The following is a 23,959-nucleotide window of genomic DNA, read 5'->3' as shown; positions in this document are numbered from 1 at the left end:
GTATTTTGGGCAAGGGTCGGGGACTTTTTTCCCACGATCTGCGGGTAATAGACTTCAATGGAATCGCACCAGAAATGCAAGTGTTGTGTTTGTGGTGCGATTTGTTATGTGCTTTGTGTTTTCCCGCTTTTTATTCTTCCATTTAAAACACTGTATATAGCTGGTTGCTATAAAAAAAAAAAACGGCGTGGAGTTCCCACCCCAGGTCCATACCAGGCCCTTTGGGTCTAGTATAGATTTGGACCCTCTCCACGCTAAAATAAAAAAAAATATGGTGTGGGGTCCCCCCCAAAATCCATACCAGACCCTTAACCGAGCATGCCTCCCGGCATGTCAGGAAAGGGGCGGGGATGAGCGAGCGCCCCTCTCCTGAACCATACCAGGCCGCATGCCCTCAACATGAGGAGGTGGGTGCTTTGGGGTGAGGGAGGGGGGTTCTGGAGACAAGGGCTTCTTCCCGACAACCCTGTCCGGTGGTTCTCGGGGTCTGCGGGCAGGGGGCTTATCAGAATCTGGAAGCCCCCATTAACAAGGGGGCCCCCAGATCACGGCCACCCCCTATGTGAATGAGTATCAGATACATCGAACCCCTACTCATTCACCAAAAAAACTATGAAATGTTAAGAAAATACAGTCCTTTATTAAATAAGAAGCCTGGAGCCATCTTCTCCCGGAATCATCATCTCCCGGAGCCGTCATCTTCCTCGCCGCCGCTGTCTTCTTCCTCGCTACCGGTTCCCAGCTAAAAAAACAAAAAAAGCTGGTCTTGTCCAGAAGCTGTCTTCCTTCGTTGTGATGTTTTCGCTATCTGGCACCTCTTACATAGCCACGGGGCGTGGCCATCCAATGAGGTCGCCCAGAGAGTCTGCCCCTTGTGACGTCACGTGCTAGCCCCTGCGTGGGCAGAACTTTTGCCTAATAGCAACTTGTTAAAACTGTATAAAAAACGACTGAAACAGAAAGTGCATGCGCAGTGGGAAGCCAGCTGTTAAGCACCAGGATGTCACAGCTGGCCTCCCACAAGCAAGATAGACTAGGACCCAAAGACCGGTGAAGAACCGGCCCAGGTGATAACAGCGCTGGATCACTGGACTGGTGAGTGTCTGTTTAATAGAAATCAGCAGCTACAGTATTTGCAGCTGCTGACTTAAAAAAAAAAATTCACAAAAAAAAAAAAACTATAAACTTCTATGAGATGTAAGTGATTGGGTTTCTTCGCTTAGTCTGCCTTTGACATCATGTTTCATGTCACACCCATATTTAGGGTATAACATTAACCATTTCAATACCCAACACTTTTACCCCCTTCCTGCCTAGGTTGCATTTTGTAAGACAATTGCGCGGTCGTGTAATGCTGAAATTTGTATAATTTTTTAAAGACAGATAGAGCTTTCTTTTGGTGGTATTTAATCTCCACTGGGTTTTTTTTATTTCTTGCTAAACCAATGAAAATAGACCGAAAATTTTGAAAAAAACAATATGTTTTTCTTAGGTTTTTCTTTACGTTTTTTAAATAGGTAATTTTTCTCCTTCACTGATGTGAACTGATGAGGCTGCACTGACGGGCACTGATGATGTGGCACTGATGGGCATTGATGAGAATTCATTAATATGCAGCACTGATGGGTACTGATGAGGAGGCACTAATATGCAGCACTGATGGGCACTGATAGGTGGCGCTGATGGGCAGCCTTTATGGGCACTGGTAGGCAGCAATGATGGGCACTAATAGGTGGCACTGATATGTGGCACTAATGGGCGGCACTGATAGGGAGACACTGACAGGCATCACTGATGGGTACTGAAAGACAGCAGGGCCAGGCCCTGGTAGGCATCACTTGTGGGCATTACTGGTGGGCCCTGGTAGGCACCACTGGTGGGCATCGCTGGTGGGGTTGTACTGATAATCATTGCACTGATTATCAGCACAGACCCCCCCCGTCAGGAGAGTCGCTTATTGGCTCTCCTCTACTCACGTACTGTCAGCGTGGCCGGCCGTCATTTTGCTATAGGCCGGGCGGGATGTGATTAAAGTGGAACTTCACTCTTTCAGTCAACATTACCTACTTTTAATCCTTATGCTGCTAGCATTAATAAATAGATAGGAAAGTATATAATATTTACTTGTTTTGAACTTTTTTTTTTACATTTCTACTGTTACTTCCTGGTTTCTTGCCTAGGCAAATGAAGTCATACATCCCAGGAATCTTCAGGAGTGCAGGAGGGGTTTCCTCAGCTAAGCACACCCTCCTGAATGCATTCCTGAGCTAAGGGCAGATGGATTACAGGAAGTAAAAGCTATATGACTCAAGATGACAACAACTAGAAATGCTAGGGGGGTGTTTTGCAAGGTGATTTCTCACTATAATAAAGCATGGAGACGTGGATGGATGGGGCAGTTTGCTTTGAAAACTAAAAATGAATGAAATAGTGAAATAGTGTTTTTGGTTTGTGGTGCTCATATGCAGTGTAGTTCCGCTTTAAACTGGTACCCAGTAACGTTACCTGAAGTGTGGGGTTCTTCTCCCAAACAGCTGCGCCATCCATTCAAAGGGATCTACAGGAATTCTCCGCAGCAGAGGGACTCATAGATCTCAATGGAGCACATGTGCAGTGACATCATCGCACTAGTCCATTGATTACATCATCCAGCCCCATAACTGTAGGCTTATACCTCCGCACAGACCTGGAGTTTGGGGTACATTAGCCTGTTCATTGCATCCGCTATGCATTGACTATGGTTGCAATGCTGTGCGGGCTTTAATGCAAAGATGTAATACATGTACTATTTTTTAATTTATTAATGTGGATGCATTTATTAAATTTTTGCAAAAAAGAGGAATATGCGTTTACATTTTTAACCTCTTCGCGCCCGCGCTATAGCCGAAAGACGGCTACAGCGTGGGCCTAAATTGCTAAATGCACCTGCTGGGTGCGGGCGGCACTCTCTGTGATCAGCAAGTCCATGAGACTCGGCTGATCACAGATCGGAGTAAGGGGACGATCCTGGCCCCTTACCATGTGATCTGCTGTCAGCCAATGACAGCTGATCACGTAATGTAAACAGAAGCTGGTAATCTGATTTTTTTTCCCATCACGCTGTAAAAAAAAAATCTGTAATCAGTACATTGTTCCCGCATATGGAGATGACGTACAGTTCACTGCCGCCTCATCAGTGCCCACCAGTGCCATGTACCAGTGCCCATAAGTACTGCTAAGCACACAGCTCCCAACTGTCCCTGATTTTGTGGGATTGTCCCTGATTTGGAGCAATGTCCCTCTGTCCCTCATTCCTCCTCATTTGTCCCTTGTTTTGGTCTGATCTGTATAGTTGTGTATAAAATGCACTTTTTATGTATCAAAAAGTGTTTTCCAGCGCTAAACCTTTCATCTGATTTCTAAATGGCTGCATTTGTAAATTCCAAAAGCCTATATATAGGAAGAGTAGTGGTAAAAAAAGCACTTGTGGGTTTAACCAATCTTGTTTTTTTTGTACAATTCTCCTTTAAGGGGGTGTGGCAGGGGGTGTGTCCTATGCCTGCATACCTTTGCTGATAGGTGTCCCTCATTCCCATCACAAAAAGTTGTGAAGTATGTAAGCAGTGCCCACCAGTGCCACCTATCAGTGTCCACCAGTGCTGTCAATCAGTGCCCATCAGTGCCACCTATCAATGCTGCCTATCATTGTCACCTACCAGTGCCTATCAGTGCCCTTCAGTGTCTCCTATCAGTATCCTTCAGTGCAGCCTATCAGTGCCACCTATCAGTGCAGCCTCATCAGTGCCTCCTGATCAGTGCCCACCACTGCTGCCTCATCAGTGCCCATCAGTGCCACCCAGAAGTGCCCATCAGCACAGCCTATCAGTGCCCATCAGTGCAGCCTATCAGTGCCCATCAGCGCACATCAGTGAAGGAGAAAAAATACCTGTTTGCAAAATCCCAGTAGTGATTAAATACTACCAAAAGAAAGCTCTATTTGTGTGAAAAAAAATGATTAAAAAAATTCATGTGGGTACAGTGTAGCATGACCGCGCAATTGTCATTCAAAGAGTGACAGCTCTGAAAGCTGCAAATTGGCCTGGGCAGGAAGGGGGTTTAAGTGACCAGTAAGCAAGTGGTTAAGTACAAGCGATTTCTTTGTTTTTATATCATTGTGTTCTTGTCTCTTATTTGTGCTGAAAAAAAATCCAAGTAACAAAATAATGCTAATTACAATTAACAAGCAATAGTAAGAGTCAACTGTCTAAGAAAGTCTATCATGCACACCCATTGAAGTCACTCCCACACCCCCACCACGCACGTTTCAAACTGATGACACAGCCACTGTATGGAGAAGTGCAGATGACAGGGAGGGGCGGGGCCTGTCACACTATTTCTGACCAATCACAAAGCATCACTGGAACCATCAAATTCTTGAAAAGAGAAAAACATTTTTTGTGTGTGTGCAGAACACCCAGAACAAGCCACAAGGGGGGAAAAATAGTCTAAAGCAGCAAATCCTACACAATGAAGCTATAACAGGAGCTAACAACATTCTGTGGGACTTGTATTTATTTCTTCATGGGAAATATATTCCTATAGATGTACTATGGCGATAGTATCCTATGAGTACAGTCATATGCTGCATGATATCACTCAGGTAAGTGGCTGTATTTGGGTGACGGGGATGAAAGGGATGACTTACTGAAAGGGGCAGTTTTTTTTTTGTACTGCCTTCACTTTAAGAGCTTTAGATCCCTGTGGTTGTGTATGTGGTGAGAGCGGAGGATGTGGTAAAAATGTGGTCTGTAGCTTCTCCTCTGACAGTGCCGCCACAATGGATTGCATGTCCTTTGTATGAAATTGACATGGAAAAATTTGGCATTTGGACAGAAGAATAGAGACTGGCCAGAGAATCGCTAGGTGCAGCCGGCTGGATTAAAGTGGAACCTTTAAGCAAAATAAAAAACGGCAGTTAGCCTGTAGCATTAAAACAGCAGTTTTTGTTTTTCTGAGTCCTCCCTGTTACTTAATTCTTAGATGTTGATCCTGTCAGTAGCTATGTTATTTTTCCTTTTACAATTTACAGGGTGGATCTGTTATTTTTCCAATTCCTTTAAGGTCAAGCTGTCCAGCAAAAATGGCAGTTACAGGGATTGAGGCAAACCATATAAACTGGTGGGGTTAAAATGGTCAGCTTAATTTTATGGTTTAAACTTTTTTAAAAAAAAAAAAAAAAAAAAAATGTTATAACTGCACTTAGGGTTTCTTAACTCTGGATGGAGGAGCAACGGAAACTCATTTGAACAGTAGCATTGTCAGTCTGGGGGGAAAGGAGTGTTGGAGTGAAAAAGCATAAACAAGAAAACTAATGGAGCCACTGCATCTAAGGATACCTGGTATTCTTACCTATGGATCCATTATATTTCCAATTCCTTGAAGAGGTCAAACTGTCTAGCAAAAATGGCAGTTACATGGATTGAGGCAAACCATATACACTGGTGGGGTTACAATGGTCAGATTTTAATTTTATGGTTTCAACTTTTTTTTTATTTAAAATTTTTTTTTATAACTGCAAAAAAATTATTAGCGGAAGTTTGGCTTTAATATTTGTCCCTTAACCGTCAGTCTAATGCCCTGTACACACAATCGGACATTCCGACAACAAAATCCATGGATTTTTTCCGACGGATGTTAGCTCAAACTTGTCTTGCATACACACGGTCACACAAATCTTGTCGGAAATTCTGAATGTCAAGAACGCGGTGACGTACAACACGTATGACGAGCCGACAAAAGTGAAGTTCAATAGCCAGTGCGGCTCTTCTGCTTGATTCCGAGCATGCGTGGAACGTTGTACGTCATCGCGTTCTTGACGTTCGGAATTTCCGACAAGATTTGTGTGACTGTGTGTATGCAAGACAAGTTTGAGCTAACATCCTGAATGTCCGATCGTGTGTCTGGGGCATTAGACTGACAGTTAAGGGACAAATATTAAGGCCAAACTTCCACTAATAATTTTTTGGCAGTTATAAAAAAAAAATTTAAATAAAAAAAAAGTTGAAACCATAAAATTAAAATCTGACCATTGTAACCCCACCAGTGTATATTGTTTGCCTCAATCCATGTAACTGCCATTTTTTCTAGACAGCTTGACCTCTTCAAGGAATTGGAAAAATAATGGATCCATAGGTAAGAATAATGCCGCGTACACACGATCGGACTTTCCGGCATACTCGGTCCGGCGTACTGGAGTCAGTCGGACAATTCGATCGTGTGTGGGCTCCAGCGGATTTGTTTTCTCAAAAGTTTGACGGACTTAAATTTGAAACATGTTTCAAATCTGTCTGACGGACTCGAGTCCGGTCGAAAAGTCCGCTCGTCTGTATGCTAGTTCGACGGACAAAAACCGACGCTAGGGCAGCTACTGGCTATCAACTTCCTTGTTTTAGTCCATTCGTACGTCATCACGTTCAAATCCGTCGTGTGTAGGCAAGTCCGTTCATTTGCAAAGTCCGTCGAAAAGTCCGCCGGACAAAGTCTGCCGTAAAGTCCGGTCGTGTGTACGCGGCATAACAGGTATCTTTAGATGCAATGGCTGGATTTTCTTTTTTAAGCCTTTTCCCTTCTAATGCCCCGTACACACGGTCGGACATTGATCGGACATTCCGACAACAAAATCCTAGGATTTTTTCAGATGGATGTTGGCTCAAACTTGTCTTGCATACACACGGTCACACAAAGTTGTCGGAAAATCCAATCATTCTGAACGCGGTGACTTAAAACACGTACGTCGGGACTATAAACGGGGCAGTAGCCAATAGCTTTCATCTCTTTATTTATTCTGAGCATGCGTGGCACTTTGTGCGTCGGATTTGTGTACACACGATCGGAATTTCCGACAACGGATTTTGTTATCGGAAAATTTTTATTGCAAGCTCTCAAACTTTGTGTGTCGGAAAATCCGATGGAAAATGTGTGATGGAGCCTACACACGGTCGGAATTTCCGACAACAAGGTCCTATCACACATTTTCCATCGGAAAATCCGACCGTGTGTACAGGGCATTACACTGCCTTCCCCTCAGATTGACAATGCTACTGTCCAATGGAGTTGTCGTTGCTCCTCCATCCAGTGTGCCATAGACCAGTGGAAATCCAAACGTTCTGTTGATCGAAAAAAGAAAATGGCACATTCGATTGTGCCATAATTTTTCTAAACAAAATCTAGCATGTTAGAGCAGGCACTTTTAATTGCGACACGAAAATCGTGTCAAAGCTAGCACACTAATTATGCGAAAAACAAACAACCAAGAATTTTTGTTTGGTTTTCGACTCGTCTATGGCCTGCTTTAGAAAGGAAGTGTGTTACTGCCCAGATCACCAGGTCAAATTAATGAAACAAAACCTAAGGCCCCTTTCACACTGGGGCGGTGGGTGCATCGGCGGTAAAACGCTGCTATTGTTAGCGGTGCTTTACCGGCAATTTCGCAGTGCTATTCGGCCGCTAGCGGGGCGCTTTTACCCCCGCTAGCGGCCGAAAAAGGGTTAAAACCACAGCAAAGCGCTGCTGCAGCAGTGCTATGCCGGCGGTATAGCCGCGCTGCCCCATTGATTTCAATGGACAGGAGCGGTGAAGGAGCGGTGTATACACCGCTCCTTCACCGCTCCAAAGATGCTGCTAGCAGGACTTTTTTTAAGCGTCCTGCCAGCGCACGGCTCCAGTGTGAAAGCCCTCGGGGCTTTCACATTGGAGACACAGCAGCGGCTCTTTCAGATCGCTTTGCAGGCGCTATTTTTAGCGCTGTAGCGCTTGCAAAGTGCCCCAGTGTAAAAGGGGTCTAAAAAAAAAACAAAAAACGAATGCAGCCACTACATTTCATAATTGGTAAGCTGCAATATATTATGAAGCCTACATTTTTGGGTTTAATACTGCTTTAAGGAGTGTCATTCCTTAATGTTGTCACCCAAAATCTGCACAATGTTCACCCAACATTTACTATTTGTTTTATATTAATTTAAATGTGTGAATTTGTGGTGCAAAAAGTTTGGAGTTTAAATGAATTTAAATTTAATTAATTTGAGTTTAAATTTATTGACAAACTTATTAGATGAAAGCTTTGAGGATACCTTAAATTCTCAGAATACATTAACATGCCTGGGTTCATCTCCATTCACCTTTACCTTCTACATAAGTTATGTCATTTTCATGGGGTAGGCAGAGAGGGGGGGCTGCTAGTTTATCTAAATGATCATTCTCAGCGTGCCAAGGGAAGCAGGCCACAATGGGAAACTGCTGATTACTGATAAAAATCAAAGATTAGGCATTTTTAAAATGATGTAATTGACAGGAGAACGTAACAACAGCTGTGCACTCATACGCTACCGTGTACCCTCCCACCCCACTGTACTGTGCCCCCCCCCCCGTATTGTGCTCTTCTGCCCCCCCCCCCCACCATACTTTGTCCTCCTGACCCCAGTATTGTGCTCTCCTGAACCACACCTGTACTATGCCCTCTTTTCCCCCATATTGTGCCCTCTTGCCCCCCTACTTTGCCCTGCTGACCCCTGTCCACTGCCCTGCCGACCGCCTGTCCTATGTCCTACTGACCCCTGTCCTGTACTCTTTTTTTTTTAAATCAAAACGTTTTTTATTGAGTCAGTTTTTTGATATCCATTGCTTCTCTGTGGGTACTGTAGCCGCCATCCAGTATCTAGCAATAAGTTTCCTAGCCAGGTACAATAGTCTAGTGATCATAGGATACGTTTCTCTCTGGTACATTTCCTCATCAATGGCTCCTAGCAAACATACTAAGGGGGTCATTGGGACAGGTACCTTGGCCAGGCTAGAAATATACTGCATGACTTCAGTCCAATAACGATTAAGTTTTGGGCACCTCCAGATCATGTGTATAAAGTCGCTTAGTTGTGCTTTACATTTTGGGCATAGAGGAGAACCCCCCAATCATACAGTCTCTCAGGCGTCTGATAAGCCCTGTGTAGTATAAATAGCTGTGACAGCCTATGTGACGCCGAGATAGAGACTGGGATCGATTCCAAGGCCATATCTCACTGGTCCCCGTCAATGTCCCTAATGTCAGCCACCCATTTTGCTCTACACTTCCAAGAAGTTGGATCTTGGGTAGAGGACAATAGATTTGCATACATTTTAGATATTAAACCCTTCCTCCTTGCATCCACTTGAAGGATCTCCAGCAGCAGAGAAGAGGTAGTCACTGACAGAGAAAGTGTGTTTTTTTCTGTCTGCAGAGCATACCTGAGTTGGAGGTATTGGTAAAAACATTTTGAGGGCAGTGAAAATTCAGCACTAAGCTGTGCAAAAGATTTTAGTGTATTACTAATGTATACCTGTGGGAAGAACCAAATCCCCTTTTGTCGCCATGTAGAAAATCCCTGGAGTTTATTTAATTCAGGGTATCCAGGGTTATTCCACAAGGGGGTAAACCCCAAAAGGCCCTCAACAGACATGGCCTCCCGAAAAGCCTTCCAAACCTTTTTAAGGAGGACAGCCGTTGGGGAGGAGGGGGGCACACTCTGCAAATCTATTTGCATATGAGAACTGGCCTTTTAGTTCCTGATTGATCTGGGTCACTAAATGTACTATGGGATCGTCGTTACTATCCCGGCCCCAGCCAGCGAATTGCTGCATTTGGGAAGCCAAGAAGTACATTTTAGGGTGGGAAACCGCCAAACCCCCTCTGTCCTTCCCGTGCTGCAATAGATACAAACTAATCCGAGCCCTCCCACCTTTCCAGATGAGATCACACATCTGTGTGTCCACCTTCTTCAACCACTTTTTGGAAATTCACATAGGGGAATTGTGAAAGATGTACAGAAATTGCGGAGCCCATATCATTTTGATCAGATTTACTCTACCTACTACTGAGTGGGGGAGTTTACACCAAGTAAGGCATTTATCCCGTTGTCTATCTAGCAATGGGCCCAAATTTAGCCGGAGGTAACAGTAGAGGTCCGGGGACACTATCACACCCAAATATCTAAAAGAGTGGGCAATGGCTATCTGTCTGGCGCCCGTGTGCAAAGGCACAGTAAGTGGGTCTAAAGGCATAAGAATTGATTTTGACCAGTTTGCAGAGAAGCCCGAGAAGTCCCCGAACTTGATAACCGTTTCCATTAGCTTCTGTAAGCAGGTGGCTGTGTCCCTAAATAAATCAAAGCGTCATCTGAGTAGAGGGAAATCTTCTCTGCCAGGGGGCCCCTTTGTATTGCGAATTAGTATCGCCAATGGTTCCACCTCCAGTGCGAACAGCAGAGGGGAAAGTGGACACCCTTGATGGGTGCCCCTATACAGGGCCAATGGGGGGGAAAGGATATTGTTAATACAGAGCCTAGCCCTGGGTGCAGAGTAGAGGATCCTCTCCCAATTTAACTGATCCCCCAAACGGAAGCGAGCCAAGATCTCCCAGAGGTAGGACCATTCAATGCTATCAAAAGCCTTAGCCGCGTCCAAGGATAGAATGGCCCTACCTCCAGGATTATCCACAGGTATTTGCAAATTAAGGAATAGTTGTCGGATATTGTCCTCCATGGACCTAGTGGGAATAAACACAGATTGATCCATGTGCACCAACCCCCCAATTACTCTGGACAGCCTGGTAGCCAGAACCCTAGCCAGTAGTTTGCCATCTGAGTTTAACAAAGAGATAGGATGATAAGAGTCTGGGAGAAGCCTGTCCTTTCCTGGTTTGGGAAGCACCACTATGATGGCCTCCTGCATACTATCAGGTAAGCGTCCCGTTTCCACTGCCTCAGTTAAAGCCTGCAAGAGTGGTGGTAGGAGGATATCACTATAGCGAGAGTACACCTTCGCTGGTATACCATCGGATCCCTAGGAATTATGGTTCGGACTTTCCGCTAAAGCTTCTGTCAACTCCTCGATAGTAATCGGAGAGTTCAGTGAAGCCCTATCTATATCAGTTACCTGGGGAAAGGGGCAGCCATGTAAGAATGATGTCAGGTCAACAGGGGTAGTGTGAGTTTTAGATGCATAAAAGTCAGTATAAAAATGGTGAAAGACAGTCAGTATATCATCAGTAAGAGTATGCGTCTCCCCTGACCATACCCGAATAGCTAAGACTGAGGAAGCCTCTCTTTGTTCTCTGGCCATTAAAGCCAGGAGATGACCAGTATTCTCTCCTTCCTCAAAGTAACTCTGTTGAAGAAAGTACCTACTCTTCTCAGCAGCTGACAGTACCACAGAGTTGTACAGAGAATGAGCCTCATTCCACGCATCTTGATTAGCTTGGGTAGGGTTAGTGACCATAGTCTGTTCTCTAGCCTGCAATTCACTACATACACTAGCTTCCCACTCTCCTGACGTTGGTTTAATGCCTGTGATCTCACGAATAAGGCAACCTCCTAGGAATGCCTTGAGGGAGTCCCATACAACAGCCGCACTAGCGCATCCCTTGTTATATACCGGAGGAACTCTGTCAAGGCATCTGGGATCCCATCCCAGGCTGGAAAAAGTGTCAACTAGAAGGGATTCACCCGCCACAGCGGTCTAGACTTCGATACCGTGACATCCAGTCGTACCCAGAAGGGAGAGTGATCTGACAGAAGACGGGGCTTATATGCTGATTCAAGTACTCGTTGCATGAGCACCGCATTACCCAAACCTAGATCAATACGTGAAAGGCCTCTGTGAGAGGCTCAGTAGCAAGAATAGCATTTAGCAGTAGCATGCCTCTCTCGCCAAAGTCTTGGAGCCCCAGTTCAGATAGTAGGGAAGCGAATACCTTACGTGTACCCACTCTTGCGGGCCAAGGTTAGCCTATCCAGTTGCGGGTCAAGTATATTATTGAAATCACCCATTGCAAGCACTGGTACATTTGGGTGTAGTGCTATAAACTGAGCCAATTTTTTAAGAGGGTCCAAGGAGATGGGCGGAGGGACATACATGGCGGCAATAATACACACAAGATCAGTCTACACACAAGATAAGTCCTAAGGGCTTCACTCTTGCGTAGGATAAAATTATAACATTAGCCAGCTTTAGGGAGAGTTGCACATAATAGTTAGCTGAACAAACCAGTCCCAGTATGTAGTGGAATCTTAGTACAGTGGGCCACCTGGTGGAGACTGAGGTAGTCTTTTGTGATATATAAGCAGAAGTCAGTTCAGGACAAAAGGACAAAAAAGTTAGTGTAAACTGAAAGTTAGTGTAATGGTCGGCCAACGGGGCCTTGTAACACCAACCAGCAATAGTGGGAGTAAAGTCCTCGCAGCACCATTCTTGGGAGGCACAATTGCAGCCCAGAGGGCATATAGCTGGAATATGGTAACTGTAGAAAGTTCTCTACTTGCATAAATTCACAATGAACAGCACTGTGTTTTCAGGACTGTAGTACAGTTAGGTGAAAGCCCAGTGCATGGGGAAAACAAAACTGTCACAAACCTTCCCTGTCAGTCAGTTAAATTGCAATAAGGCACCTATAAAGTAAAGGTCAATATGAAGGACATTGCGCTGCTCTTATGGAAGATGCTATGCCAGGATCCGTTCCTCTCTGTCAAGCCAGTTCATTGCTGAAGTGGGGTTGTCAAAGAAATGGAAATTGCCGTTGGCAAGGACCTTTAGCTTAGCCGGGTATAGCATAAAGTATTGGACATTGAGAGCTTGCAGCCTTTTCTTGATATCCAAGAAATTGGAGCACTTCCTCTGCACTTTTGCAGAGAAATCTGGAAACAGGGACACTTTGGCATTATCAACTTTGAGGATTCCAGCCGATCTGGCCTCGGATAGTATGGCATCGTGGTCCTTGTTATTCAGTAGGCGAAAGAGAAATGGATGTGGTGAGGCCCCTTGTTGTGGTGGCCATGAGGGAACCCAATGGGCCATTTCCACTGCAAACATGGGGGAAAATGCATCCTGACCAAAAGCGTCAGTCAGCCAGGCCTCAATGAAAGCTACTGCGTTTTTGCCCGTATAGGGATACCCACTGCTCGCACGTTATTCAGACGCAGGCGGTTTTCCATGTCCTCCAGCCTGGATGCATTGATGGAGGCCACAGACTGGACATAGCGGACATCTCTATGCAGGGGTTGCCACTCATCTTCAAGAGTGCTTAGGTGGACTTTCAGGGCAGAGATGCGCTCCTTCAGCTTCTGCATGTCATGTCTTATTAGGGAAACATCTACCTTCATGCCTTTTACTTCCCCTGTCAAATCTGTGATGGATAAACTGCAGGATGTAACAGCAGCTAGGATGTCTCTAAGTGTGGGCTCAGGGTCAGCTTCCCCCTGCTGTGACTAGGCCGCCATATTGGAAGCATGGGGTAGAGTACTCACATTTGAGGAGGCCGGTGCATCTGCCAGTAACTGGGGAATTCCATCCAGAGTTCCCATCTCGTCCTCCAGGAGCACCTCTGCAGGATCAGGTAAGCGGAGTAGAGGGGAGTCCTTGTATCCTTGCATTACACGTTTTTGACAAAGAGGCGCTGTGCAGCTTCTTTCGCCGTGCGGGGTGGTAGGCCTGTATCCTGGCCGGGGGTGTCAGGTGGAACACGGAGCCCGGAGCCACGGTGTGACATGGCAGGATGGCAATATCCCCCGCCGGAGATAGTAGACAAGCTGCGGAGTATGATGAGGGGTGTCCCTGGTCTCTGCGGTGTAGGATGCGGTGCAATCAGGAGGATTGTTCAGGATTCTCAACGGAGCTAGAGCAGACATGTCCTACTCCATGCCTTGCTTAGCCCCGCCCTGACCACTGTCCTCTACTCCAGTAGTCATCAACCCTGTCCTCATGGACCAACTAACAGGCCAGGTTTTATGTATTACCTTGGGGAGATGCAGACTAGAATACTGTAATCACTGAGCAGCAAATTATATCACCTGTGATGTATTTCAGTTATCTTGCAAACCTGGCCTGTTAGTGGGCCCTGAGGACGGGGTTGATGACCACTGCTGTACTCTATTGATCCCCTGTCCTCTGTCCTGTTGGCCTTATCCTCTACATTACTGACCATTGTACACTGCCCTCAATACTACTGACCCCTGCATACTACTGACCTCTGTACCCTGTCCTCAATACTACTGACCTCTGTACACTGCCCTGCATCCTACTGATCCTTGTACACTGTCCTACATCCCACTGAACCCTGTAAACTGCCCTACATACTACTGATATCTGCACACTGTCCTATGTAATATGACCTCTTTTCTACATACTACTGACCTCTGTACAGTGCCCTACATCCCACTAACCCCTGTAAACTGCTCAACATACTACTGACCCCTGTACACTGCCCTCATCCTACTGACCTCTGTAAACTGCCCTACATACTACTGACCTCTGTACACTGTCCTATATATTACTGACCTCTGTACACTGCCCTCATACTACTGACCTCTGTACACTGCCCTACATACTACTGACCTCTGTACACTGCCCCACATACTACTGACCTCTGTACCCTGCCGTACACACTACTGACCTCTGTACACTGCCCTACATTCTACTGACCTCTTTACAGTGCCCTATACCCTACTGGCCTCTGTACACTGCCCTACATACTACTGATCTCTGTACACTGCCCAATACCCTTATGGCCTCTGTACACTGCCCTACATACTACTGACTTCTGTACACTGCCCTATACCCTACTGACCCCTGTACACTGCCCGACATACTACTGATCTCTTTACACTGCCCTATACCCTACTGAACTCTGTACATTGCCCTACATACTACTGACCTCTGTACACTGTCCTACATACTACTGACCTCTGTACACTGTCCTACATACTACTGACCTCTGTACACGCCCTACATACTACTGACCTCTGTACACTGCCCTACATACTACTGACCTCTGTACACTGCCCTACATCCTACTGACCTCTGTACACTGCCCTCATCCTACTGACCTCTGTACACTGCCCTATACCCTACTGACCTCTGTACACTGCCCTATACCCTACTGACCTCTGTACACTGCCCTATATCCTACTGACCTCTGTACACTGCCCTATATCCTACTGACCTCTGTACACTGCCCTATACCCTACTGACCTCTGTACACTGCCCTATACCCTACTGACCTCTGTACACTGCCCTATATCCTACTGACCTCTGTACACGGCCCTATACCCTACTGACCTCTGTACACTGCCCTATATCCTACTGACCTCTGTACACTGCCCTATATCCTACTGACCTCTGTACACTGCCCTATATCCTACTGACCTCTGTACACGGCCCTATACCCTACTGACCTCTGTACACTGCCCTATACCCTACTGACCTCTGTACACTGCCCTATATCCTACTGACCTCTGTACACGGCCCTATATCCTACTGACCTCTGTACACTGCCCTATACCCTACTGACCTCTGTACACTGCCCTATACCCTACTGACCTCTGTACACTGCCCTATACCCTACTGACCTCTGTACACTGCCCTATATCCTACTGACCTCTGTACACTGGCCTATATCCTACTGACCTCTGTACACTGGCCTTGATCATGTGCCCACTGTGATAGCCAGCCAGATTTTACAGAGCATCCCAACTTTTGGAATTGGGGTTATATATCATGTTTTTTCCCCCATGATTACATTTAAAGGTAAGGGTTAAGATTTGGGAAGTTAAAGTGTAAACCCTAATGATCTTCTCCTATTTTCTCCCTTTTGGTTTATTTAATTTACCTTTGAAAACATTTTGTTAATTCTGTTAAAAACTGTGGATCCTGCCAGAAAGCATGTGAGCTGAAAACTTCCTGTTTTATGTGTGTGAGGAGCTGCACTTTTATCATTTACATTGTTCTTAGCTCTATTTCTGGATTACAACACACCTTCCCCCTATGTAAGACCCCATACACACCATACAACTTTTGTTGCCTGATTTCCTTTAGATTTACCAAAACCATGTAGTGCAAGGGCCTGCCTGATTACATACAAATTGAAACTCTTAAGGTTTGACCTCATATTATATGGTTTTGGTAAATCTGAAGGAAAAAATCTACAGAAAATTGTATAGTGTGTATCCAGCTTTAAGGAGAGGAGGAGAAAGAAAGAGGTTCTGTAGTTCGAAAACCCAGGTCCTTACTCTCCTTCCGTTTTTTCCCTTTCCCCATCCTTTATTTTTCATTTTACTCTCCCTACTCCTAGTTCTCTCTCCTTATTAGTTCCTTGGTATTCACATAACTAATTTTTTTCCCCCATACAGAACATCGGTAGCAGCGTTATCCCAGGGCCTGCCACGGAAGAGACTACACTGCCCCCTAGTGGTTATTGTGATCCCCTCCACACCTTCCATGTATCTCAGTTCAAACATGAGGATGACTACTGGGACTGTGAATTCCTGCAAAACAACTTTCTTCAGCCTCCTGCAAGTGACATCGCCAACTATTCCCCACAGACGACTATCAGCCAAAGTCAGTTCCAGGCATTTGCAGAAGCATGGGGAACCGAAATGTCCAATCTATTTATGCCCTCAGATAATCCCCCTGACCAACCCCTGCCCTTTGTTCCTGGGACTCCATTAGACTGCTATGGCAGTTCTGAAGAAAGTAGTGTGACTTCTGGGCACCACATGGCAATAACTGAGACTGGGGCACTTATCAGTAATGGTCAGCTGAGCCAAGGAACCGTACACAACACTGATTGTGTGCAACACTATATGGGATATTTTTACCCACAACCACCAAAGCCTGACCCAATGCACGCTACTGAACCCAGTGCTCACTTCAAAACACACCCGGTTCCAATTCTGCCAAGGACTTTTACTGACAACCTAATGTGTTCATCTACGAATCCTACAAAATGCTCTACAACCTCACAGTCTGTCCCGTCACTTCCCAAAGGAAAGAGATCTAAACATAGACGGTCCACTTTAAACAAAACTGCTATAAGCCATAAGTGCCCATACACTGGTTGTGAAAAGTCGTACACAAAGAGCTCACACTTAAAGGCGCATCTCCGTACACACACAGGTAAGAGGAGGGCTTGCTGTAACAGGCTGTAATATCTTATTACAGTAACCCAGCTCCTGAGTGTCCTCTTACCCCAGTAATATCTTATTACAGTAACCCAGCTCCTGAGTGTCTTATTACCCCTGTAATATCTTATTACATTAACCCAGCTCCTGAGTGTCTTATTACCCCTGTAATATCTTATTACAGTAACCCAGCTCCTGAGCATTTTATTACCCCTGTAATATCTTATTACAGTAACCCAGCTCCTGAGTGTCTTATTACCCGTGTAATATGTTATTACAGTAACCCGGCTCCTAAGTGTCTTATTACCCCTGTAATATCTTCTTACAGTAACCCAACTCCTGAGTGTCTTATTACCTCTGTAATATCTTATTACAGTAACCCAACTCCTGAGTGTCTTATTACCCCTGTAATATCTTATTACAGTAACCCAGCTCCTGAGTGTCCTCTTACCCCTGTAATATCTTATTACAATAACCCAGCACCTGAGTGTCCTCTTACCCCTGTAATATCTTATTACAGTAACCCAGCTCCTGAGTGTCTTATTACCCCTGTAATATCTTATTACAGTAACCCAGCTCCTTAGTGTCTTATTACCCCTGTAATATCTTATTACAGTAACCCAGCTCCTAAGTGTCTTATTACCCCTGTAATATCTTATTACAATAACCCAACTCCTGAGTGTCCTCTTACCCCAGTAATATCTTATTACAGTAACCCAGCTCCTGAGTGTCTTATTACCCCTGTAATATCTTATTACAGTAACCCAGCTCCTGTGTGTCTTATTACCCTTGTAACATCTTATTACAGTAACCCAGCTCCTGAGTGTCTTATTACCCCTGTAATATCTTATTACATTAACCCAGCTCCTGAGTGTCTTATTACCCCTGTAATATCTTATTACAGTAACCCAGCTCCTGAGCATTTTATTACCCCTGTAATATCTTATTACAGTAACCCAGCTCCTGAGTGTCTTATTACCCGTGTAATATGTTATTACAGTAACCCGGCTCCTAAGTGTCTTATTACCCCTGTAATATCTTCTTACAGTAACCCAACTCCTGAGTGTCTTATTACCTCTGTAATATCTTATTACATTAACCCAACTCCTGAGTGTCTTATTACCCCTGTAATATCTTATTACAGTAACCCAGCTCATGAGTGTCTTATTACCCCTGTAATATCTTATTACAGTAACCCAGCTCCTGAGTGTCCTCTTTCCCCTGTAATATCTTATTACAATAACCCAGCACCTGAGTGTCCTCTTACCCCTGTAATATCTTATTACAGTAACCCAGCTCCTGAGTGTCTTATTACCCCTGTAATATCTTATTACATTAACCCAGCTCCTGAGTGTCTTATTACCCCTGTAATATCTTATTACAGTAACCCAGCTCCTGAGCATTTTATTACCCCTGTAATATCTTATTACAGTAACCCAGCTCCTGAGTGTCTTATTACCCGTGTAATATGTTATTACAGTAACCCGGCTCCTAAGTGTCTTATTACCCCTGTAATATCTTCTTACAGTAACCCAACTCCTGAGTGTCTTATTACCTCTGTAATATCTTATTACAGTAACCCAACTCCTGAGTGTCTTATTACCCCTGTAATATCTTATTACAGTAACCCAGCTCCTGAGTGTCCTCTTACCCCTGTAATATCTTATTACAATAACCCAGCACCTGAGTGTCCTCTTACCCCTGTAATATCTTATTACAGTAACCCAGCTCCTGAGTGTCTTATTACCCCTGTAATATCTTATTACAGTAACCCAGCTCCTTAGTGTCTTATTACCCCTGTAATATCTTATTACAGTAACCCAGCTCCTAAGTGTCTTATTACCCCTGTAATATCTTATTACAATAACCCAACTCCTGAGTGTCCTCTTACCCCAGTAATATCTTATTACAGTAACCCAGCTCCTGAGTGTCTTATTACCCCTGTAATATCTTATTACAGTAACCCAGCTCCTGTGTGTCTTATTACCCTTGTAACATCTTATTACAGTAACCCAGCTCCTGAGTGTCTTATTACCCCTGTAATATCTTATTACATTAACCCAGCTCCTGAGTGTCTTATTACCCCTGTAATATCTTATTACAGTAACCCAGCTCCTGAGCATTTTATTACCCCTGTAATATCTTATTACAGTAACCCAGCTCCTGAGTGTCTTATTACCCGTGTAATATGTTATTACAGTAACCCGGCTCCTAAGTGTCTTATTACCCCTGTAATATCTTCTTACAGTAACCCAACTCCTGAGTGTCTTATTACCTCTGTAATATCTTATTACATTAACCCAACTCCTGAGTGTCTTATTACCCCTGTAATATCTTATTACAGTAACCCAGCTCATGAGTGTCTTATTACCCCTGTAATATCTTATTACAGTAACCCAGCTCCTGAGTGTCCTCTTTCCCCTGTAATATCTTATTACAATAACCCAGCACCTGAGTGTCCTCTTACCCCTGTAATATCTTATTACAGTAACCCAGCTCCTGAGTGTCTTATTACCCCTGTAATATCTTATTACAGTAACCCAGCTCCTGAGTGTCTTATTACCCTTCTAATATCTTATTACAGTAACCCAGCTCCTGAGTGTCTTATTACCCCTGTAATATCTTATTACAGTAACCCAGCTCATGAGTGTCTTATTACCCCTGTAATATCTTCTTACAGTAACCCAACTCCTGAGTGTCTTATTACCCTTCTAATATCTTATTACAGTAACCCAGCTCATGAGTGTCTTATTACCCCTGTAATATCTTCTTACAGTAACCCAACTCCTGAGTGTCTTATTACCCCTGTACTATCTTATTACAGTAACCCAGCTCATGAGTGTATTATTACCTCTGTAATATCTTATTACAATAACCCAGCACCTGAGTGTCCTCTTACCCCAGTAATATCTTATTAAAGTAACCAGGCTCCTGAGTGTCTTATTACCCTTGTAATATCTTATTAAAGTAACCCGGCTCCTGAGTGTCTTATTACCCTTGTAATATCTTATTACAGTAATCCAGCTCATGAGTGTATTATTACCTCTGTAATATCTTATTACAGTAACCCAGCTCCTGAGTGTCTTATTACCCCTGTAATATCTTATTACAGTAACCCAGCTCCTGAGTGTCTTATTACCCCTGTAATATCTTATTAAAGTAACCCGGCTCCTGAGTGTCTTATTACCCTTGTAATATCTTATTACAGTAACCCAGCTCCTGTGTGTCTTATTACCCTTGTAATATCTTATTACAGTAACCCAGCTCCTGTGTGTCTTATTACCCTTGTAATATCTTATTACAGTAACCCAGCTCCTGTGTGTCTTATTACCCTTGTAATATCTTATTACAGTAACCCAGCTCCTGAGTGTCTTATTACCGCTGTAATATCTTATTACAGTAACTCAGTTCCTGACTGTAATTACTCGTTGTCTTTTTCAGATAATATCTGACATTTATTTTTCAGGGGAAAAGCCTTATGTGTGTGGATGGGATGGTTGTAATTGGAAATTTGCCCGTTCCGATGAGCTCACTCGCCATATACGTAAGCACACCGGTGTCCGCCCATTCCAATGTCTAATGTGTCAGAAGAATTTTGCTCGCTCTGATCACCTGGCTCTGCACATGAAACGGCACATAGTGAACATTAGTCAACCAATATGACCAACAAAAATTTACCAGCAGAAGTTGTGATATATTGTGAACAGGTGTGAATGGACAATAACAATGTTACAGGACAAGCTATGACATTATGTAAATCAATCAACTTGCATAGATAGAGATACTTTATTGTCATTGTATACATACAACAAAAATTATCCGGATACTCTTGGTCAGAGATGTTTGTTTTTGAGTAATTATGAGAACATTTATGTTTATTTTCCCTTTCTGATGACTTTTATAATGGTGGCAGAAAAATATATTTAGGTTTTGGATGGAGCTCACTCCTGTTCATTTTTGTTTTCTGTATCTAAGACATCCATTCCAGTACTTGATAACAGCTTAAAGTGGAGTTCCACTTAAAAAAATAAATAAATAAAAGTCAGCAGCTACAAATACTGCAGCTGCTGACTTTTAATAATCAGACACTTACCTGTCCTGGAGTCCAGCGATGCGGGGGATCAAAGCCCCGCTCGTCTCCCCCTCCACTCGGCGATGCCGACATTGTAACTGTGGATGCCCCACAGCCGGGCACCCACTGCACATGCGCGAGCTGCGCCACATGCCATGACTGGCTGCGCAATCATCTGGTACCTGTGACGTGTCCCAGATGATTGCCTAGAGGGAGGGGGCAGAGCTGATCTCCCTTCCTGCACTGAGGGAAGTGACATCAGGAGCCCAGGCGCTGAAGGAGGCAGAATACGAGGGACCCCCTAGCAACAGGCATTAAGAGGTAAGTAAAAAAAAAAAAAAATTCTCCAAGTGTTTTTTTTTTATTTTTTTAATGCACATTAATTAATTTTTTTTTTTTTTGGGGTGGAACTCCACTTTAAGTGTCTTCTTCTGAATCACTGTAAGCCCAATCACCTGCCCCAGAAGGGATTGGCCTTGTCACTTCCTGTTCAGGTGACACCCATGCCCTGTACACATGGATTGGTTTTGCCGTCGGAATAAACTCTGAAGGTTTTTCCGACAGAATTCCGTTCAAGCTGTCTTGCATACACACGGTCACACCAAAGTCCGTCTGAATTTTCGACGGAAAAAGGCTGATGGGGCATACACGCGGTCGGAATATATGATGAAGAGCTCCCATTGGACTTTTTCTGACGGACATTCCGCTCGTGTGTAAGCGGCACCAGGGTATCGCTGTGAGCTGAACTTTCCTTTTCCCATCTCTGGAGTACACTCACCAATGCCTAGTGTATTCCCTGAAAGGATCATTACAGAAAGCAGTAACAACAGGGCCGTTTTTTCCACTGGGCACGCTGGGCAGTTGCCGGGGGCCCCACTTGTCTGGAGGGCCCCATCCAGGGCCAATCCTCAGTGATGCAATCTGCTGCTTAAGTTGAATGACTGCATTGGTTGCTCACTTGCTAGAATCGCCGGCGCCCGGCGTCTAGCTAGCAACCAGTGACGTCAATCAGAGGCCGCGGCTGCCCCAGCATTCATAGCACGCTGCGGTCGCCCCAGCTGCTAGTGAACAAGCTCCGCCCACCTCTGCCATGTTCTTCAGACAGCGTGGAGAGGGGAAAGACGGCCCTTATTAGCTGGCACTACCTTGCTGCTGTGAGTGACACACTGTACTGCACCAGGCCGGCGGCCTCAAGTAAGTCTAACACTGTCTACTTAAGTACGTTCAAGTTGTGCATCACACACAGCCACTGTCTGTGCCCCTCAAAAGCTGCCACTGTGCCCATCAAACACAGCCACTGTGCCCTTCACAGCTGCCACTGTGCCCATCAAAAGCTGCCACTGTGCCCATTAAATGCTGCCACTGTGCCCATCAAACGCTGCCACTGTGCCCATCAAACTCGTGTTATATTGTCCAAACTTTTGTTAATGTTTAAACACTGATTTTGTTGGAAGTACCAATAAATATAGCCTTTTTGATAATTTGCATTTGCATTTTTATTCTCGTGCGTGATTGTGTAGACAGGGCCCCAGTGCACTGTATTGCCCGGGGGCCTATAATGCTCTTAAAATGGCCCCGAGTAACAACCCAACAGAGGATCGAATCCATCCCTACGGCACTATGACAAAGATTCTGCTTGAGTCCCACTTTAAATATATCTCTAAATAGAAGCTGTCTTATGGGGATATGAAGACTGGATGTCTGACCACAAGTAAGCAATAATAAAGGTGCTTTTGAAATCATGTAGCAACAAGCTTTCAATGATTTTTCATGAATCAATTTGATTTATTTCAAAATGATATTGTTATTTGATGTTGTATTTAGAACAAAAGGAACAAAGAATAACAGAAATTCTGTTGTAAATACAGTTTTGTACCGAAGCGTATCTGTCTTGTACCAAGGCGTCCCTGTTTTGTATGGAGATGGCCCTTGTTTTTTACCAAAGCATCCCTGTTTTATACCAAGACTCTTCTGTTTTTTAGCAAGGTGTCCCTGTTTTAGACCAAAGCGTCCCTTTTTTTTTGCCAAGATGTCCCTGTTTTGCACCAAGACATCTGTTTTGTACCAAACATCATTGTTTTATACCAAGGCATCCCTCTCTTGTATGAAGACGTCGCTTTTTTGTACCAAGACGTCCATGTTTTGCACCAAGACATCTCTGTTTTGTACCAAGACATCCCTGTTTTCTACCAAGAAATCCATGTCCTGTACAAAGACGTCCCTGTTTTGCACCAAGACATCCCTGTCTTGTAAAAAGATGTCCCTTTTTTTGTACCAAGACATCCATGTCCTGTACAAAGAACTCCCTGTTTTGTACCAAGATGCCACTGTTTTGTACCCAAGCGTCTCTGTTTTATACCGAAATGTTATTGTTTTGTAATAAGAGGGCCCTGTTTTGTACCAAGGCATCTCTATTTTTTTTACGAAAGTGTCCTTGTCTTATACCAAGTCGTCCATTTTCTTTTACTTAAGTACCCTGTCTGTACCAAGGCATCCCTGTCTGTACCGAGGCATCTCTGTCTTCTACCAAGGTGTCCCTGTTTTCTACCAAGGTATCCCTGCTTTCTACCAAGGTGTCCCTGTTTTCTACCAAGGTATCCCTGTTTTCAATCTTCTACAAACCCTCTGACAGGTCCCACTTGATCTGATGACATCAGCTGTTAGCACTCTGACAGCTACTGTACATCTTGACCTGATAACACCTACTATGAGTCCTCTGACACATCTCACTTGGTGTGGTGACATCTACTATGAGCTCTCTGATAGGTCCCATTTGATGTGGTGACATCTACTATGAGCTCTCTTTTTCACCCCACCATAATAAAATATGCTGGGCTGATGACCCTGACTGGAGATACTTTACCATTCAGACATTTATCGGTGCAGGATCTGCAGTCTGTGACACATGTTGGGCATGATACTATTACCC

At 44.4% G+C, this 23,959-nt stretch overlaps 1 protein-coding gene across 2 annotated transcripts; it reads left to right on the top strand.

Moving 5' to 3' along the window:
* The first annotated feature begins 4,439 nt into the window (after positions 1–4,439).
* KLF1 (KLF transcription factor 1) lies at positions 4,440–22,511 on the top strand. 2 transcript variants are annotated; one of them, XM_073622631.1, is made up of 3 exons: positions 4,440–4,639; positions 16,188–16,953; positions 20,425–22,511. In XM_073622631.1, the coding sequence occupies exons 1-3, from the start codon at positions 4,589–4,591 to the stop codon at positions 20,619–20,621; spliced, it is 1,014 nt and encodes a 337-aa protein (XP_073478732.1). In that variant the 5' UTR covers positions 4,440–4,588; the 3' UTR covers positions 20,622–22,511. The 2 variants fall into 2 exon arrangements, with proteins under 2 accessions (XP_073478732.1, XP_073478733.1); XM_073622632.1 differs by having other exon boundaries at positions 20,400–20,524.
* Positions 22,512–23,959: the final 1,448 nt, after the last annotated feature.

Source organism: Aquarana catesbeiana, linkage group LG03 (genome assembly GCF_042186555.1).
Source record: "Aquarana catesbeiana isolate 2022-GZ linkage group LG03, ASM4218655v1, whole genome shotgun sequence".
NCBI classification, from domain to species: domain Eukaryota; kingdom Metazoa; phylum Chordata; class Amphibia; order Anura; family Ranidae; genus Aquarana; species Aquarana catesbeiana.
The sequence above is the reverse complement of the archived record's forward strand: the minus strand, read 5'-3'. Positions and strand labels throughout refer to the sequence as shown.